Source organism: Diabrotica virgifera, chromosome 3 (genome assembly GCF_917563875.1).
Source record: "Diabrotica virgifera virgifera chromosome 3, PGI_DIABVI_V3a".
Classification (NCBI taxonomy): Eukaryota; Metazoa; Arthropoda; class Insecta; order Coleoptera; family Chrysomelidae; genus Diabrotica; species Diabrotica virgifera.
This window is the reverse complement of record NC_065445.1, coordinates 76,286,056-76,307,859: the sequence shown is the minus strand read 5'-3', so window position 1 is coordinate 76,307,859 and position 21,804 is coordinate 76,286,056. Positions and strand designations below refer to the sequence as shown.

Genomic DNA, 21,804 nt, shown 5'->3' with positions numbered 1-21,804 from the left:
ATACATCGGCGACTTCAACAGCCACCACGAAATGTGGAAGTACACCACGAATGATGAAAATGGGGAGGCACTAGTAGAATGGTCCGAAGAGCAAAACACATACCTAGTTTTTGATGCCAAAGACAGAGGAACATTTAAATCAGCTGCATGGAGAAAAGAATATAACCCAGACCTATGTTTTGTCTCAAAAGATACCAATGACAGACCACTAACAACTGCGAGAAGTGTCCTTGCAGACTTCCCACATACTCAACATCGTCCGGTGCTTATCACCATCGGAATATCAATTCCAATAATTAGATCATATCCTCGACCCAGGTGGAATCTTAGAAAAGCAAACTGGAAGAAATTCTCTGAACAACTAGACCGGACCTTGAGCTGGGTCCCTCCAACCAGCAAACATTATGAGAGGTTTGTGGGCGCAGTAATAAGCACTGCCAAGAAAACCATCCCTAGGGGGTATCGCAAAGAATATGTGCCTGGATGGACTGAAACATGTGAAGACTTATACACGAAGTTTCTCGAAAGTGGTGACCGAGAAATAGCCGATGAGCTTTTACACAACATCGATACAGCTAGACGCCAAAAATGGATAAAGACTGTCGAAAACCTTGACTTCAAAAAATCAAGCCGGCAGGCATGGTCCTTGTTGCGGAAAATTGGAGGAGCTAACCAGCTGGAATCCAGAGAGTCTAAAATGTCTCCTAACAAGGTTGCCTCCCATATAGTATCTCTATCCAGAGCTCCACGAGATCGAACACATACTACCAACGTGAAAAGAGACTTAAGGGCATTAAAACAAATGAACAGAACGAACTCCGAATATTCAGCAAGAATACTTATTTCTGAAATCACACATGCGCTGAAAGAAATGAAATCAGGTAAAGCACCTGGGTTTGATGGTATCCATCCAGAGTTCTTGATACACAGTGGTGCATACACGAAACAGTGGCTTGCAATGTTCTTTAATGATATACTTCAGTCAGGTAACATTCCTTTCTCACTTAAGCGAACAAAGATAATTGCAATTCCGAAACCGGGCAAATCAAACGATAAGCCAGAAAACTACCGCCCCATAGCTCTACTCAGCATGGTATATAAACTATTAGAAAAGCTTCTCCTCAACAGAATTAGTCACAGGATACTAGAAAATGTCCCCATTGAACAAGCTGGCTTCCGCCCTCATCGAAGCTGTACGGACCAAGTGCTGTCATTAACAACTTTTATAGAAGCTAGTTTTCAAAAGAAACAAAAGACAGCAACAGTATTTATAGATCTAACAGCAGCATATGATACTGTTTGGAGACAGGGATTAATATATAAACTGGCCCGCATTATCCCCTGCAGAAAGATAATTAACCTCATTGACAACATGCTGACCAACAGAGCCTTCCAGGTTATAATGGGAAAGGAGACGAGTAGACAGATGAAACTTAACAATGGTCTTCCACAGGGTTCTGTCCTTGCCCCTTTACTTTTCAGCCTCTATATTGCTGACATGCCTGAAACCGAATCTCGGAAGTTTGGATATGCTGACGACTGGACCCTTGCAACAAGCCACCAATCTTTAGAAACTACAGAAATCACTCTCACGAATGACTTATCCATCCTCAGCGAATACCTTAAGAAATGGAGACTACAGCCAAGTACTACAAAAACTGAAGTATCAGCTTTTCATCTAAACAACAAGTTGGCAAACAGAGAATTGCGAGTGTATTTTAATAACAAGCTGTTAAAACACAATAAATACCCGAAATACCTTGGGGTTACTCTAGACAGAACGCTCACATTCAGAGAACACCTGACGAAAACAGCAGCAAAATTGAAAACACGCAACAATATAATACAGAAACTCTGCGGCACTACATGGGGGTCCACAGCATCAACATTAAGATCCTCTGCTCTTGGCCTGATATATCCGGTGGCAGAATACTGTGCTCCAGTGTGGCTAAATAGCAGGCATACCCACCTGGTCGACACCCAACTAAACCGTACTATGCGTATGATAACAGGCACAATTAAGCCCACCCCTACAATGTGGCTACCTACCCTTAGTAATATAGCACCACCCAACCTACGCCGCGAACATGCATTGGTTAAAGAATATAACAAAATAATGGACAGTCGCCAGCTTCTAGTCCACAACGACATCCCCGATATTCTTGGAAACCGTCTCCGATCCAGGTTACCCCCTCTACAATCTGCTCAAGCGCTGCAGCAATCCAACTTTGACTTAAATACCCGATGGAGAGAAGATTGGGAAAGTAGGACAGATCCGCATTACCATAGTCTACCGGACATCATAGGGAAACCTGGCGAATTTGAACGTCCCCGTAAGATTTGGGCAGCCCTTAATCGAATTCGAACAAACTGTGGAAGATGCGCCGACTCCCTCCACAGATGGGGTAAACTCCCCTCGCCTTCTTGTGACTGCGGCGCTGCAAGACAGACGATCAGTCACATTGTTCAGGACTGCCCACGCAGAGCATACACAGGCGACCCTATAGACTTTGTAATGGCAACCGAAGGGTCAATCGAATATATAAAAAAATTGGACATCTGTTTGTGATGCATTGTATAATGCATAAATCTAACTATATTCTGTGATATACTTAAGCCATACGCTAAATAAATAAAATATGTATTATTAATATTATTTATAATTTAAACATATTAAAGTCAGAATTTGGTATTAGTTTTTTAAAGGTAAATTAAATGTAAGACTAAATACTTACGATGTCGAGATAGTATCACGAGGTTTTTTCCTGGTTTTCCCTCGTGATTTACTATGGAATCTCTAACGCGAGAATTTTACCGTCATCGTTATATTTCATTGTCTTTTTAAAGACAGATCACATGCTATGATTTTTTTGTGACGGATATTCTTGAGTTGGGATTGATTTCATGTAATCGAATGAACTATCTTTTAGTAAAGTCGTCCCAGAAACGCAACTCATGAATATTGGCGATATCATTAATTATTTTATATATTATTTTAATAGTATTTTGTATTTTGACAACGAAACCCAATTTGGGCTTCGAAACGTTCATAAAATCATTTTGTTGGTAAAATTGTGGCTTATTCCCATTAAAAATAGTTTATTATAAAAATGTCACAAGGAAATAGCTTCAGAACAACATTGATAATACAGGGAAAGATAAGAGGCGGAAGGAGTATAGGAAGAAGGAGAGTGCCATGGTTAAAGAATTTAAGTGATTAGATGCAGTTCTATAGAACTCTTTAGAGCAGCGGTGGACAGAGTAAAGATAGTGATGATGATATCCAACCTCCGATTAGGAGACGGCACTTGAAGAAGAAGAAAGAGATGCACTAACCATACAGCGATTTCAAGTTCTTAGATCAATTATTACTGGCGCACCATGGTATGTCAGTAATCTCAAGATTCACAATGATCTGAATATTCCTTTTGTAAGAGATGAAATACAGCTGGCAGCGACCAACTATAAAAGCCGAACAAAAACCACGACAACGAACTGATTGAACATCTCTACCAGAATGGACCAGCAACCAGAAGACTCTAGCGAAGGTGGCGTTCACAACACGATTTACTACAACAATTAAATAAAACAACAAGACGAAGCATCATTGGATGGGGTCTAGGACATTTCGCCGTCGCCGTTTCGCCGTCGCCGTTTCGCCGTCGAGCCCTTTCGCCGTCGCCGTTTCGTCGTCGAGCCATTTCGTCGTCGCCATTTTGTTGTTAGCATTCGTACTTATAATTTCGGGATGATCAGTACTTGTATATAAGTTTTGAATGGTTTTCGAACGATTATATACTATCACTTTTGCATAATGAAGTTTTTTATTTTTGATACAGTAAAAAGAATTGAAATTGAAATCCCTTTTCTCAATATTGTTTATTTCCGGGAATCTGATAATAATATTTTAGAAAATCTTAGAGGACTTGTCCATAATTATGAAATGTAACTTTTTAAATATATTTTTCAGACGGAAACAATGTATAGTTGAATACGAAAACATAACTTGGTTTTACTAGCAACATCAGCATTTTATTTACACTGACATTTAGTATAAAAAAAAGTTAGTACGTTATCACGTTCTTGCTACATTTAGTATAAAAAAAGTTAGTATGTTATCACGTTCTTGTAAACTTAACCAATGCCGGGATGGCGACGGCGAAACAGCCGACGGCGAACTGGCTCGACGGCGAAACGTCCCAGTCCGTCATTGGATGCTCTTTCCATGCTTACAAATTCATTCACATTTACTTAAAACTCTCATGTAGAAGTTGGTTGTAAATAAAACTTCAAAAGGAAAAAACTTCTAGATAAGCATTTAACAAGTTTATACTTCTGTAGTTTTCTTGCTGTTTTATCTCCATTTTTGAATAGTACAATTATGTAGTTTACTAGTTCTCAATCCTTCCGGTATTGTATTGTGTTTTATAATTTTATTATTCAATGTTGTTAATTGTTCTGTCATTATGGGAGTGCATATAGATTTTCACTTCGGGAAAAATCAAACAAGATAGAACTTTTCGTAATTTCATTAAGAAGTGTTTATTAAACAACATATCAAAAAGTTCTACTCGAGAAGTGGGTGCTTCATTTTTTATTAAACAAATGAACTACGAAATTAGATGTTTTTTTAAATAACTCCGAAAATATAAATTTTAGAAAAAACTGACTTGACTATTGAAAAATTCAGAAAATTTTACAAAAAAAATTATATAAAGAATTTTCTAAAATTAAATCTGTATCTTCTATAATTTTTTATTGAGTTATTTTAATGTAATTCTTTAACTAATGAATCAAATTAAATTCTACAAATTGAACATGAAAGAAAAATAATTAAGCTATCTTATGGTTATAATAAAAATAAATAAAATGTATGGGCAAAGTACGGTGGAGACGGAAAATGATCCATATATGAATGTTGTTTAAAAATTATTTAAAAATGTGTAACTAATACAATTTTTCTTATAAAACCCTCAATTTTGCACAATTTACCTTTTAAGTATCTTACTAAATGATGTTTCGTTCAAAAAAAATCTTAAAAATTTAATTCAAATGATATGACGTCTCAAAAATGTAATTTTTGAAATCTTCGTAGTTTTATATAATTGCCACCATTTTAAGACGGTATTACTCAAGTTTGAACAGATCTATTACAGTTTTACTAGTGCTTTTTTAAAACTTAGGATGTAATACTTAAAATGCACTAAATTATTTTACTTTAGAAATGAAATACACTATTTCTTTTTGAGAAAATTAAGAAAGATAACAAAAATGTAATACAAAAACCGAAAATTACCAGCTAAAGAAATGTTTATACAAAGTGATCCAGTGCCGTTTTATCCATTGGGCGCTTGGGGCGGGCGCCCAGGGGCCCGGACCCCGAAGGGGCCCGTAGGGAAGCTTCCTTTTATTCATAACAAATTAAAAACCGCTAAATAATCGAGGACCATATTTTTTTAAATAGAGAAAAAGACTACGAAATACCTGCGATTTCGATATGGTCTGATTTTAAGACTGATAGATAAGAACTGTGACAACTTTTAAACCAAAGAGCGATTCCTTAGAAAATTGTAAAAAATGTATGAAGCTGGAGACAAAGCTTATTATAGAAGATTAAATGAAAGCAACTCTTATAGAGTAAAATCCAATGGAGGCGAAAAGAAGTGTTAAAGCTGTTTGTTGTTACCCGTGCAAATTATTTTCGATTGAAAAAAAATAGTTTAACTGATTTTGAATATACATATTTTACCCACTAGAAATATTTGAATAGTTTACTCAAATCTCACGAAGAAATTAAATTTCATCTGAACTCTATTGTTACATTAATAACAAGATCATCAGTTGGAGTTAGATGGATCATCAGTTAAATTGGAGTTATAGACGTTCGACGTTGGCTTGAAAGAGCAAGTAGAACGCGAAGCTGACTATTGAGAAGAGTGGTTGTCACCATTAAATTACTTGCTTCTCAAGGACTAGCTTTTCGTTGATCCCATGAGAATTTAAAGAGTCGTCATAAGGGAAATTACTTAAGTTGTCTTGTATACTTTGCTTTTGACAACTTCTTAGCTCAGCATTTACAGCGGAATGCGAATAAAGAAAAAGGTTCAGTTAGCTATCTGTCTGACCAAACTTGTAATGAATTCCTGGAAGCAATGAAAACAAAACATGTAGAAACTTGTGACGCTGTAAATGCTTTACTTAAAAACTACGGATGCATCAAACATATTTTTCCAGTTACGCAATAATAGAGACAAAAAATCAGCAGTTAGAAGTGAAGCCAAGACACTGCATAATAAAATGGATACCTTTGAGATAGGTTAACTTGGATACTCTATTGACACTGATTTGGGCAAGGATTTTAAACGAGTCAATGCAACAAGCAAAACATTAGAAATTGTGAACTTGGACGTGTCAATTGGAGTAGAATTAATGACATTTGAGTTTTGTTGGAGACGTAAGAAATAAAATAAGCGAAATTGAAGCCAAAAAATATTTTTTTGGGAAGGCAATAATCTCAAATATATTCTATAGAATTGGCCCTCAAAAAACAAAAAAAAAAACAATTTTCGATGAAGCAGTTGAAAGTGAAAAAATTTTAAAGGGGCAAGAGATATTCAGAATTGAAGTACCTATTTAATGTTACATGCCACAATATTTCTTACGGTCTTTTAAAGAGAATATAATGCTACAAAGATGTTACATCAGCTGTTAGATTTTTTTTACGCTAAATAAAGAAGAAATCAAAAATTGAATTAATATTTTATGCGAGGAATATAAAAAAGATGTTGATGAAACCAAAGAGAACTTGCCTAATAAAATTATTCATTATAATATAACGTTACGCCAAAATTTCAATAAACATTTGAAAATTTGGTGTCATCCAGCCAGGATGTAAAGGCAACTTTTGCCAATTAACTTTACTGCAAGTTTATTTGACGATACCAATTTCTAATGCGTCAGGCGAGCGGTCTTTTTTGTCTTTAAAAAGATTAAAGATACATATATTGAAGGTCAAAGGATCAAGAAAACCTAGACGCATTATCACTATCCTATTGTAAAAAATGTAGAAGTGGATCAGCTATATTTTGATAGTATTAATATGGCAGTTTGCTAACTAACCTAACTAACTTCTTGCCTAGTCAAGAAAAAAAGTGAGCTAATTTTTGTCTTAGAATATGTTTAGGCTTAGAATATGTCATATTTTTTAGAATATGTTTTTTTGTTTGTCATGTGTTGTTCTGTAGAACTTTTTTTATATTTGTTTTTTGATTTGTTATTGAACTGTTTTTTTGTATTTTTTGGAATATCTTTTACGTTTGCTATTTTCCTCGTTGGTTTTAAAAATCTTTTTTAAACTTTTTAAAAATGTATGGGTTTTACAATAAACGTTTATAGTTAATGCAGGTTAATGCATGTGTTTTTTTGTTAAAAAAATTGACAACGAATAGCAATGAAGGGGCCCCTAAATATCTAGTGCCCAGGGCCCGAAGTTAGGTTAAACCGGCACTGAAGTGATCAAAACTTTTTTCTGGAAAACTTTTTCCTAAAATACATTTAATAATAAGCTTCAACAATAATAAATGTTCAGCAAAAAAAACATTTAGCTCTTATACAGTATGTCTGCGTAACTTGGAACCTATTGATAACTTTTTATTATCAGTTTTACGAAAAAAGTTATTCTTTATAAAATACTCTGTATCGTATATAATATAAGATGCAATTATCAAATATCAAATTTAATTAATTTTATACGAGGTATGTCAAAAAATATGAATTTCACTCAAGAGTAAAGTAGCGTTACATTTCAGAATATCGAAAATTGTTATTAAGAAAAGTTGTTTGGAATTAAAAAATTTGTTTTAGTGGTCAATTACATCCTTCTAATTAAAATATTGTGAATAATAAAGGCACTTACTCTTAAGAAAAATTTATATTTTTTACATACCTCGTATAAAATTAAAAAAGTATGATATCTGATGGTTGTACCTTAGATTTTATACCAAGGACAGCATTTTATGTATTATAACTTTTTTTCGTAAAAGTGATAATAAAATAGTTATCATAATTGTAATAAAATGATGATGAGTATCCGTAATTCGAGAAAAAATTGAATTTTTTTTTTTTCGATTAGAATAATGTAATTGTATATTTAAACATAGTTTATAATTTCAAAAAACTTTTCATAATAGCCTTTTTTGATATTCTGGAATATAAAGGGAATTTACTCTTTAACGAAATTCATATGTTTGACATAACTCGTATAAAATTAATAAAATTTGATATCTGATGGTTGAGTTTTAGATTTTTGACTATCCAGAGCATTTTATGAAGAATAACTTTTTTTCGTAAAATTGATAATAAAAAAGTTTTCCATGTGGTTCCTAGCTACGCAGACATACTGTATAAGAGCTTCTGTATAAGAATTTTCAAATTGCAATTCCATTTTCGGATTCAGCATAATCAAAAACAAAATAGAAACATATTTGATCAGAGTAAAATGATAACTCTAACGATATTTTTAAAATTATTTATACAACATATTTGTTATTGTTTAAACAATTAATAAACAATTAGCCGCCAAATCTGCGAGTAGAACTTTTTACTTTAACATTTATATAAACTAACAGAAAAAGTTTTAGAAAAATATAAGCTTGTTTGAATTTTTCCGAAACATTGCATGTTTTCGTTCTAATTGCACTCCCCTAATTGCTTCTCCACAATACTTCAATAAATTTTTTGGTATTCCGTCTTTACCTGCCGCTTTTATTCTGTCGTTAACTTTTCAAGTGTTTTAAGAACTTCCTGTCTATTAACTTCCATATTTGTGGGTGTTTCTGGTTCTAGCGACATTTATTCTTCCTCTGCATAGAGCTTTATTTTTCTGTTGATGTTAGTGCTCTTACATTCAAGATTTAAGAGTGGTGTAAGTCCCTATTGGACAAAATATAGTCTTTCATTGATGGATGCGATATTTGAACTATATTTTGAATATTTTTGAGATGAGTTCCTGGGATGACTTTATTGGAGAATAGTTCATTTGATTACATGAAACTTAAACTTGAGAATACCTGTCAGAGCCTTTAAATACAGTATCTAACACAGAAATATCAGAAGAATGTAGTTTGAGACATTAAATTTCTTTAAATACTATGTGAAAGTTTTTCTAATCACAAAACAAATTCCAAAAATTATTTGAAAAGTGATTCAACGAATTTTAAAAACGAAATAAACGAAAAAAATGTGTTATGTTTATAAATATATTATATTTTACCTTTAAAAATATCTGAAATTAATACTGGCGATCCGATAAAAGCACATTGATTATCTTGATCTTTCTGCTTGTGGTTGGATCTCACTCTCTTTGGGGATGGACTATTATAGTCATTTCCATAGTTACTTTTCTTCCTTTTTTCCATCCTATTCTTTTTAATATTCTTGGTTTTATTATTTGTTACACTTACGAAAGAACCAGACATATTACACTGATTTACAGTGGTAAAAGACATCGGAGAGGATAAACTGTTAGAAGGAGTTTCCTATTAGAAATCAAAAAAAATATTTTAATATAAATTGTAGCATGTGGTTAATTTAAACAATCTATTTAGTGTGGGAGACATAGGTTAAACTTAGGAATCTCGACAAAAGTTCGGTTTTATTTATTTTTTTCTGCTACATCAAGGGGCGCTTGTTATAAGACTAACTTATTCTTAAAAGATTTCGCCCCGGAACACCCATTTTCATTCCTTTAAAGGGGATAATTTGTGGTTTTTGCGAAAGGTAGCCTTTCCTGTACGTTGTTTCAAAAAATTCCATAATAAAAATATGAAGAGAACTATATTGCCTACAATTTATTCCGCGATAGCATATTTATGTCTATTTCCCACCGTTAAGCTGGGGTGGCGCCCCAAAGTTGACAAGTTTTTAAAAAAGATGTTTAAAAAAAACTATTTTTCCCTAACTCTAATGGGAATCAAGAAGAAACCCTGCGGTAATTAATCACAAATTAGTGGCTCATTTTTTGGTATAGGTTTCACTTAAATGCAAGTGACCAGTTTTTAATTACAGGATTGTTACATTTTAAAACACCCTTTTTATGCCATCTGAACCGCTTACGCTAGGCTAAAAAAACTTTCAACGATTACCCATGTACTGGTGTTATTTACAAATTTGTATAATACACCCCCATTTTCCTCGGAATGGCCCAAAAAAGGAGAATTAATATAGAAAGTGGTTTTCTTGGAATCCTTCACAATAAAATGCTTCATAGGCTATTGATTATGTACTATAATAGAAAGGAATTACAACGTTAACGGGGTTTTATTATTTCATATGGTCAATGAATCTCTATACATGAAAAACCGCGGAGTGATACCATTTAAAGGAGTGCGATTTTGAGAAATGGGTGAATTAGTCCCTGGGCACAGGTTACATTAGGGTGAGTTCTATGCATTTTGGTACAAACACGTCTACATAAAAATTGTTCCTGGTTAAATTAACTATCTAAATATAACTTTTTGAAATCAAAGATACTTTTTTTTACAAATATTTATTCAAAAGAAAAAGCACAAAGAAACCCAAAAGAAAGAAATTTTGTTTTTTGTCCCATAACTTTTGTCCACGGGGATATAGGTATAGACATTACTTCAAAGAAAAAAAACTTACATATTTTGTCTTTAAAACGATGTTTGGTAGTGGTCATTAGGATTTCCAGTTTTTGAAATATGATTTTTCAAAGTTCGCCACTCACAGCAATTTTGGGCAATTTTCCTTGTTATTTCGCAAATATTATTCTGTAACTTTTTTCTACGTTCTGTAACGTTTTTAGGCATATGAAATGGTACATGTAAGAGGAATAAAAATCAATTACCTTTAAAATGTTCTACTGAATAATGTTGTACGACTTCTTTTAAAGAGCTTATCTTTTTCAAGACTATACTTTTAACGAGTTTTTAGTTTTTATATTTTTTTACGATTATTTTTTAAATTTCCCATTATAACCTTTTTTCTACATTTAGGTATATATTATATAATAAAAAAGAATGCTTATTCTCTTTACAAAGCTCCTGAACCACAAGCTTTGCTTGAAAAAATAGCATGTAAATGTACCAAAGGATGTACAAAAAACTGCGGTTGTAGGAAGATAGGAATTAGTTGAACTTTTATGTAGATATGTTTGTATCAAAAGTGCATAGAACTCACCCTAATGTAACCTGTGTCCAGGGACTAATTCACCCATTTCTCAAAAACGCACCCCTTTAAATGGTAGCACTCCGCGGTTTTTTCATATATAGTTGTCCATTGACCATATGAAATAATAAAACCCCGTTAACGTTGTAGTTCCTTTTAGCTATCTTATTTTGAATATAATCAATAGCCTATCATATCGCCGGTCCGGAATAAGAATGTCGTAACTGCAAAAAGCCAAATTTCTCAGGAGAGCAAAAAAAACGATTTTTAAATATTTAAAATAGGGATTAAATGAGCAGTAATCGTCCAGGAGTATCGGTGTGGCGTTTATTGTTACAATGATGGCTTTTATTTTTATCCCTAATGGTTCGAATTTCATTGTCTTAATTTAATCCCCCCATTTCAATCATTTTTACAGTTACGTCATTCTTCATTTAAAATTTTTTAAATATTTAAAATAGTGATTAAAGTACCCATCCGGAGCATCGGTATGGCGTTTATTCTTACAATGATGGCTTTGAGTCTCATCCCCATTGGTTTGAATTTAATTATCTCAATTTAATCCCCCATTTTCAACCCTATCTACAGTTGCGTCATTCTTGATCTGAAAATTTTTCTGTACAAAAAACTGTTTTTATATCTTTATTATGCTGTTTATTCTTACAGCGATGGCGCTTATTTTCATCCCCAGTGGTCCGAATTTCTTTATCTTAATTTTGTCCCCCCATTTTCAACCCTATTTACAGTTACGTCATTCTTCATCTAAAACAGGGTTTAAAATGGTGCATATTTCAATAACGACGCAACAACCCTGTGGTGGCTCAGCACATAGTTACAGTTCTGTCGTTTTTGTATCATCTGTGTACAGTATTTTAGAAGTTAATTACGCAATAAACAGGAATTGACAAAATTTTGCAGCAATTGTCATGCTTATTCCGGACCGGCGAATATCATTTTGTGCACGTTCTTATTGCCCATGCATTGGACACCAAAAGCGATTTCCTGGTGCAACCGCTATAGCAAAAAAAAAATAAAACGGGGGGTTGAAAAAGAAAAAAATTGTTTTTTGTTTTTTGACCCATATGGGTCTATACTCCATTAATAGGGTTTTTCATAAATATATATAGTAACTGCAACATCCCTGCGAAAACTACCCCTATTCCTGAAAATAAGTTTGACGAGCCCTTTTTCACGATTTTCCATTACCTATTATGCATTATTTTTTAAACAAAACTTATACAGAATTAAAAACCACAATTTGTTCTACAAATAAGGTCCTATTCATGTTTTTAGTATCAGCAACCCTTACGGCACAGTGGCGCCGTAAACCTCAAAAATGCTTTGACAGGCTCCAGTTTTTGTTTTTTCTTCGTCACCTATTTACTTTACTGATAACGTACCGGGTATCCCAATAAGAATGGCTCTCGACCATATCTCAGGAACCGTAAAAAAATATTTATAACAAAAGTTGCCTCGGGAAAATCCTGGAAATTATTCCAGATATGTATGTCCACCGTTAGAGGGCCTAATTGAATATAAAAATTAAAAAATCAAAATTTTACAAAATTTACCTAATGAAGGGGCACTGGAAATATAATCATCGTATTCTTCCTAAAATTCTGCGCATTTTTTATTTCACAAATTTAAGTCTACCTTTGCAAATAAGAGGTGGGGTGAGTGGGAACCTTCTTATCAAAAAATGGCTGTGAGTCCGGTTCTGCTAAATAGAATTTTGCATACTTGAAAAACAGGGTCTTGTTGAAAACAGCTCTTTTTCGTCAATGTAAGAGTCTTATTTTCGAATTAACCTAAAGTAATATGCCAGCTAGTAGGCGTTGTTTAATTATTTTTGTAAATTTAGTTTTCTTTGAAGAATATTAAATACAAGTATGCATTTTTAATCCTGTAATACAAAATTAGACCAAATTAGCAACATAATACCGAAAACCGCATGTCGATACCTTTTTTCTATCTCGAGATATCTTAAAAAAACGTGTAAATTTTAAACAACTGTTAATGTCACCGGTAGACGAAGTTAATGAAAAGTAGTGTGCTATGGAAAAAACAAAGAAACATTTTCCAGATGTAAACGTATATAATTAATTTAAACAACAATAAGACAAAAAAAACTATAAAATATAACAATGAAATAAAAGCAACTACTTACTTAGTGACAACCTAAATGTTAAAACTGTTGCCCATAATTTTCAATTTCAAAATTAGATTGAACAGCAGTCTCAATTTCTGCTTTCGCAATGTTTTGAATGGCGTTTCGCATTCTCTAGATTCTAGATCATGTTTTCTCGAGTAGTAGGCCTAGTGGCAAAAACAAAGTCTTTAATCCGTCCCCATAAATAAAAGTCTAAAACAGTTAATTATGTTGCTATTCAATCTACTCTTGACAGAGTAAATGCTTGCATCGAAAATGATGGGCAACAATTTGAACATTTAGGCAGTCACTAAGACTAAGTTAGTAGTTGCTTTTATTTCTTTGTTATATTTTATAGTGTTGTTTGTCTTATTGTTGTTTTAATTAATTATGTACGTTTACATCTGGAAAATGTTTATGTATTTGTTTTTTCTAAAGCACACTACTTTTCCTTAACCTCGTTTACCGATGACATTAACAGTTATGTTTAAAATTTACACATTTCTTAAGATATCTCGAGATAGAAAGAAGGTATCGACATGCGGTTTTCGGTATTATGTTGATAATTGGTCTTATTTTGTAATACAGGAATAAAAATGCATACTTGTATTTAATATTTTCCAAAGAAAACTAGATTTCTGAAAATAATTAAATAACGCCTCCTAGCTTGCATATTATTTATTAGGCTATTTCGAAAATAAGACACTTGTACTGACGAAAAAGAGCTGTTTTCAACCAGAATAACTATGCAAAATTTGCTATAGCAGAACCGGACTTACAGCCATTGTTTTATAAGAAGGTTTCCACTCACCCCACCTCTTATTTGCAAAGGTAAACTTAAACTTGTCAAATCAAATTTTATAAAGAATACGATGATTGGAATTCCAGTGCCCCTTCATTAGGTAAATTTTGTAAAATTTTGATTTTTTTAATTTTTGATATTCAATTACGCCCTCTAGCGGTGGACCTACAATTATGAAAATAATTTCCAGGCTTTTCCCGAGGCAACTTATGTTATAAATATTTTTTTCTCAAAGCTGTACTATAAACGGTTCCTGAGATATGGCCGAGAGCCATTCTTATTGGGACACCCGGTACTTACGACAAATAAACGAACACACTGTCTGCTACACTGTTAAGACCTATGCATATATTTTTCTTTCTTTGCACCCTAAAGCCACAGAGTCACAGAAAATATGGGGGTGCATTATACAAATTTGTAAATATTACTTGTAACATGACTAATCGCTGAAAGTTTTTTTACGCTAGCATAAGCGGTTCAGATGGTATAAAAAGTGGTTTAAAATTTGAAACACTGTAATTAAAAAAGGGCAATTGCCCTTAAATGAAACCTATACCAAAAAATCTGAAATTTATTTGTGATTAATTACCGCAGGGTTTCTTCTTAATTCCCATTACAGTTAGGGAAAAATATTTTCTTTAAAACATCTTTTTTAAAAACTTGTCAACTTTGTGGCGCTACCCCCGCTAAACGGTAGGGGATAGACATATGCTGTTGCGGAATAAATTGTACGAAAGATAGTCCTCTTCATACTTATATTAAGGAATTTTCTGTAAAAACGTACAGGAAGGACTACATTTCGCAAAAACCACAAATTACCCCCTTTAAAGGGATGAAAATGGGTGTTCCGGGGTTTAAGAAAAAGTTAGTCTCATAATAAGCACCCCTTGATAGACCAGCAAAAAAAAACCGGACTTGTGTCGAGTTTGCGAAGTTCAACCTTTGTTTCCTTCACTAATTATTAAAATAGGATATGGCTGAATGCTCGAATATATAAATTTTAGGGAAATAAAAGACAGATCTGATATCGAGCACTGTAATTTAGTAAATTTTTCCTAAGTGTACATCGTAAGCGCAAATAAAATGAATAGGGTCAGCAAATAAACTATGATTTACCTGTAGAGGTTCTGCTTTTTTAGTATCATTCTTAATTGGATTTACCAACAAATGATGATTACTACTGTTTGGTGATTCTTCTACAAATCTTGGTGGTAAGCTTTCATAAATACCCCTCTCAGATGTGGTTCTAACTACTGCAGAACCCACACTAGTATCGACAATTGAGGTTCTGCAAAAGAATTGTAAACAATTAACGAAAAATGTATTTATTATAATATGTATATATTAAAATAGCATGGGCGGCATTTGGCAAGCTAAGCTACATCCTTAAAAACAAAAGATATTCACAACATCTTAAGACCAAGGTATACAATCAATGCCTACACTCTGTTCTCACTTATGGTTCCCAAACTTCCACGTTTACAAAAGCAAACATATAGACAAAATCATAAATACGCAAAGAGCAATGGAAAGACAAATGTTGCACATAAGACTAATAGGCTATTGATTATGTTCAAAATAAGAGAGATAAAAGGAACTACAACGTTAATGGGATTTTATTGTCTCATATCCTCAATGGACCTCCAAATTTGAAAAAATCGCGGAGTGCTACCATTTAAATGGGTGCGTTTTTGAGAAAGGGGTGAATTAGTCCCTAGGTACACTGTGAGTTCTATGCACTTTTGGTACAAATGCGTCTACAGGAAAATTGTTTTAGGTTAAATTTACTATCGAAACATCACATTTTAATGCCAAAAATATTTTTTTTTACAAAAATATATTCAAAAGAAAAGCAAGAAAAAAACACGAAAGAAAGCAATTTTGTTTTTTGCCCCATAACTTGTTTCCATAGGGATATAGGCATAGGCATTGCTTTAGTGAAAAATAAAACTCCGTCCTTCCTCTTTAAAATAAAGGTTGGTAAAAGTCTCTAGAGTTTATAGTTTCCGAAATAGGATTTTTCAAAGTTTACCGCTCACAGCATTTTTGGGCAATTTTTTTCATTATTTCTCAAACATTGTTCTGTAACTTTTTTCTAGACATCTTTGGGTATATGTAATGGTACATTTTAGTGAGCAGAACAAAACGTTTAAAGGAAAGATAAAAAGCATAAAAGATAAAAATGGAAAAGTATCAGAAAACGATGAAGAGTATAAAGAAATTTGGACTAACTATTTTAAAGAATTATTAACAGAACAACAAGATCAAGACCTAAATGAAAACAGAGGAGAAGAGACAATGATGTTAGGAAACCAGCTACAAATACCAACAAAAGAGGAAGTTGAGGAAATTATTAATAGCAGCCGTAATGGTAAAGCCTCAGGATCGGACTGTATCAATATGGAGCTTATAAAATATGGTGGTGAAGAATTAAACAATGGAGAAAGAGAAACCGAAATCAAAGAAAGGATTATTACAGCAAATAAGAGCTTCCATGCAAATAAAAAATTACTTAAAAATAAGTTATTGAGTAAGAAATCAAAAATGAAAGTATACAAAACAATAATTCGACCGACGATGATGTATGCAGCCGAAACTCTTAGCATGACAAAAAAACAAGAGGAAAACCTTAGAATACAAGAAAGAAAAATACTAAGAGCAATATTAGGACCAATAAAAATAAATGACAATGAATTTAGACAAAGAACGAACCTTGAGTTACTGGAAGAAATTGAGGAGGATATAGTATGTAAAATAAAACAGCAAAGAGCAAAATGGCTAGGACACATATGGAGATCCGGATCAACTACGACGATATACTCAATATTGGAATGGACACCAGCTGGCAAAAGAAGACGTGGAAGACCAAGATCTACATGGTTACAAGAAGTAGTAAGTGATCTCAACAATGCGGGCATACGACATTGGAAAGGGAAAACCAGAGACAGGAAAGAGTGGAGAAAAATAACAGAGAAAATTAAACAACGAACGTGAGGACTGATCTTCCTCAAAACATAGATCTAGAGAGCGTAAGCGGCGTAACCCCTAAAGGGGTGTTTAGCCACTATATATATATATATATATATATATATATATATATATATATATAATGGTACATTTAGTAGAAAGAGAAGTCAGTTACCTTCAAAATGGTCTACTGTATAAGCTTATACGGCTCTTTCTAAGCAAGTTATACTTTTTCAAGGTTTTATACTTTTTATTGATTTTTGATATTTTTAATGGTTATTTTTTAAATTTCTCATATTTTTTTTCTTGTACATTTATGTATATGCATTGTGGAATAAAAAAAGCTGATTTTCTTTACTTTAAAATGGTGTATCGTAAAAAATTCTAGGACTATTTTTAAACAAGATATCCGTAAGATATCCAAGGGTATCCGTAATTTTTTTTCCATAAAGTTAATAATAAGAAAGATTTTCATATGGTTCCAACTTAATGGGACCTATTGTATATGTATATGTCACATTTTGAAAAAGCATCTTGTTTAAAAATAGTCCTAGAATTTTTTACAATAGGTACACCATTTTAAAGTAAAGAAAATAAGCTTTTTTTATTGTACAATGTACAATATATTTACCTTATTTAACAATAAAAAAGTTATAATGAGAAATTTAAAAATAATTATAAAATATATCAAAAATCATAAAAAGTATAAAATAGTTAACAAACATATTCTCCTTTTCATGAACATTTTTCAGTGCGTCACAAATTATAGAAAAAAAGGTAAGTCCGTGATAATACACATTTATGACATTTATTCTAACGTGACATTTTAGTTAAATCTGACAGTTGTCAAATTTTATTTTCAATTTGGAATAAAACCAAATCAATTGTGTCTATTGCATTTATAAAATGGTATTTTCTTTCATTTGTATAGTCTTATAAATTGTACAGATTATATTGATAATATTATTATTTTATTTAATAAATAATTATTTTTTGATTATGGCGCCATCTATCGACAACTAGAATAATCACCGAACTAGAATAATTACCGAAGTATTCCCAGACGTGCCTTTTTTTCTGTCACATACAATTTAATGCGTTAGAGAGAAATCGAAAAACTGTGACGCACTGAAAGATGATCATGAGAAAAAGAATATCTTGCTTATGGTAGGGGAGCCCAAGCGGGGATTTTTGCAGTTACTCGAGCGCGTCAGATTATCATATGGGGAAAAACGTGGTACCCTGCAGATGTACCTCTGCCATATATTGGCTCTTAACACAGGGGAGTTCGTTTAGGGGGGTTCGAAAAAAAAAATCTATCCTTAAAAATACTTGAAATTGTCAGATTAAGATAAGGTAAGTTAAGTACATGCAAAACAGTGTATATTTAAAAAATCTGACGATTTGAGCGGGGCGTAAGGGAATTGGTGAATCACAAAATTTCACAAGAAAAAGGCGAATATTTCGCGAAATGAAAGTCAGATCGAAAAACTAAAAACTACACGTTCAATATTTTTCAAAAATCTATCGATAGATACCAAACAAAGACCCCTCGCAGAGAGGGGTGGGGGGTAAATTTTAAATTTTAAATACAAATCCCACGATATTTAGTAAAATAAACATCAGATCGAAAAACTGCAAAATACACTTATTTAATATTTTTGAAAAATATATCGAATGGTACCAAAGGTGACCCCCCACGGAGGTGGGGTGGGGGGTTACTTTAAAATCTTAAATGGGAGCCCCCATTTTTATTGAAGATTTGAATTCTCTGCATAAAAATAAGCAACTTTTATTCGAAACATTTTTTCGAATTATGGATAGATGGCGCTATATTCGGAAAAAACGATTAATGGAAATGGAAAATTAAATTAAAAAATGGCAAGCGCCCGCTAAAATGGAAAATTTTACTTAACTTTTTTTGGTTTTAGGACCTAATAATCACATCCCAATAGGTCCCCAAAGCGCTCGAGTGACTGCACATTTAGCATACTTTGCTCCCCTACCATTACAAGTAGTCATACAGCCTTCTACAATAGACCAGTTTAAAGGTAATTAACTTTTCTTCCTAATAAATGAATTACATTTACCTAAAGATACGTAGAAAAAAGTTACAGAACAATGTTTGAGAAGTAACAAGGAAAATGGGCCAAAATCGCTGTGAGTGGCGAAATTTGAAAAATGATGTTTTGGAAACTGTGAAGAATAGAGACTTCTAGTAAACACCATTATAAAGGGTAGGGATGGAGGTTTTTTTTTCTGTGAAGCAATGCCTATACCTATATCCCTGTAGAAAAAAGTTATGAGCCAAAAAACAGAATTGCTATCTTTTGTGTTTTTTTCTTGGTTTTCTTTCGAATATATTTTTGTAAAAAAAAATATTTTTTACTTTAAAATGTGATTTCTCGATAGTAAATTTAACCTGGAATAATTTTCCTGTAGATGTATTTGTACCAAAAGTGCATAGAACTCATCCTAATTCGCCCTGTGTCTAGGGACTAATCCAACCCTTTCTCAAAAACGCACCCTTTAAATGGTAGCACTTCGCGGGTTTTTCATATTTAGAGGTCCATTGACTATATGAAACAATAAAACCCCGTTAACGTAGTTCCTTTCTAAAAAACATAATCAATAGCCCATAATGGATAAAAAGAGAAACGAAAGGATAAGAGAGAAAACAAAAGTTAGAGATGTTAGACAAGAAGTTGCAAAATTGAAATGGAGATTTGCCGGATACAATATAAGACAAAAAAGACAAAAAGAAGACCGATGGAACAAAATTCTTATAAATTGGAGACTATGGGAATATAAACGAAGCAGAGGAAGGTCCCAAATGAGATGGGCAGATGATGTCAAGATGCACGTGGGCTCTAGGTGGATAACTGTAGCGACAGACAGAGAAGAATGGAAAATGATTGGGGAGGCAATGTCCAAAGATGGACCGAAGAAGGCTAATTAGGTAAATATGTTAAAAACAAATTTAAGACGGCAACATATCGATTAATCTTAAGTGTAAACTTTTTTGATTAGCCTGTTCTGCTAGTAACCGTCAGGAAACACTGTACCTAACAAAAAAAAATGCTTTAAAGCTAAGAATAGCGCAAAGAAGGATGGAGCGTTAAATAATAGGAGTAACAATAAAATACAAGATCAACAACGAATATCTACGAAAACAAAACAGAACAAGAGTTACAGATGTTGTAGAGAGAGCTTTCAGAATAAAATGAAGATGGGCTGGTCACGTGGCAAGGATAAAGAATGGAATGTGGATACGCAAGTTAACTGAATGGAAACCAAGAACAGATAAAAGAAATGGAGCAAGACCACTTATACTTGACAATATAATCTGCGAAAGATGAAACATTGGATCCATACTGAATAAGACCGTACATTCTGGATACAAATAGAAGAGACCTATGTCCTGCAGTGGACTTACAACTGCCTGACGATGGATGATGATGAATTAGAATAACAGTAATATTTTCTATAGTAACTGCAAAGTAAAGTAAAAATGCCTTATAATATATTATTCAACGAGCATGTAATGATGGCTATTACTCACGATGATGAAGTTTGCGACACGAGCCGTAGGCTAGCGTCGTAATTCATCAGAGTGAGGAATAGCCATTATATGCAAGTAGAATACTATACTTTTTCTACAACCTTTTATATTTGGATTAGTAGAAAAATATAATTATCAACTACTAACATTATTTAAAATCGAAAGATTTTATTTTTCATAAGAAAACATATTTTATATAACTATGTCAACACTGTTAGAATTACCCTTCTTGAGCTTATGAAACAATCAAACAGTTGTCATTAATAGTGTCATGGAATAGCGGATGGCGGTGGCTTTTAAAAATAGGACATATATTTTAAGGCAATTACATGAAAAAGAACGTGTGCTCTCAATAAAAATCTATTGTACAATCAACAGTAAGTAAAACAGAATTCATTGATATAAATTTCATATCCGTAAATCCTTTTACGGAGTTAATACCGATTGTTTATTTACCTTTTAATAACGTCAATCTTAAAATGTCAAATGTTGAAATTTAAACGTAAAAAATACATATACTAACTCATTGTTACAGTTAAAAATCCTTGAACATTTTTCGAATTTAATTGTTGATATAAATTACAATGATTATTTTATTAAATAAACAAGTTTGAGTAATTTTATTTGCTAATAGGTATATTAAAAGTGCCATGCACCACTTGAATCTAACTTCAACCCGTGAGTAACTTCAGCCCGTGAGTAATGAACTATTACTCACGGGTAAAGTAATGGGTGTTATTATCTATTCAAAAATAGCGAATAATGAGCATATTATTAAACGGTCTTAGAAAAAATTGGTTATATTAAAATACGAGTAGCATAACCCTACACCATTATATATTGTAGAAGGGATATGATTATACAGAGATGGGCGCACTAATAACCGGCAAAATAACACAAAAGATGAAAAACATAATACATTGTAAAATAAAAAGAGATGAAACTAGGAGAGGTTGAAATTATCGATATAAACGTATAAAGTAACATTACATTACATAGTTTCATACCTTTAGACGTCTATGACAGGAGTATTTTATAAAATTCTCCTGTCACAGTGACAGTTGTCACACACCTCCGATACGTCTAAAGAATTGTGGGAAAACTATGTAATGTAATGTTAATTTATACGTTTATATC

General features: G+C 32.8%; 1 protein-coding gene across 3 annotated transcripts in view; it reads right to left on the bottom strand.

Moving 5' to 3' along the window:
* The window catches only part of LOC126881154 (uncharacterized), a 209,976-nt gene that overhangs the window by 172,096 nt on the left and 16,076 nt on the right, over positions 1 to 21,804 (bottom strand). For all 3 annotated transcript variants that reach the window (XM_050645229.1, XM_050645230.1, XM_050645231.1), the window contains exons 5-6: positions 15,255 to 15,426; positions 9,272 to 9,536 (exon numbers count right to left, since the gene is read on the bottom strand). In XM_050645229.1, coding sequence (XP_050501186.1) covers positions 9,272 to 9,536; positions 15,255 to 15,426 — 437 coding nt within the window. The remainder of the gene's footprint in view (positions 1 to 9,271; positions 9,537 to 15,254; positions 15,427 to 21,804) is intronic.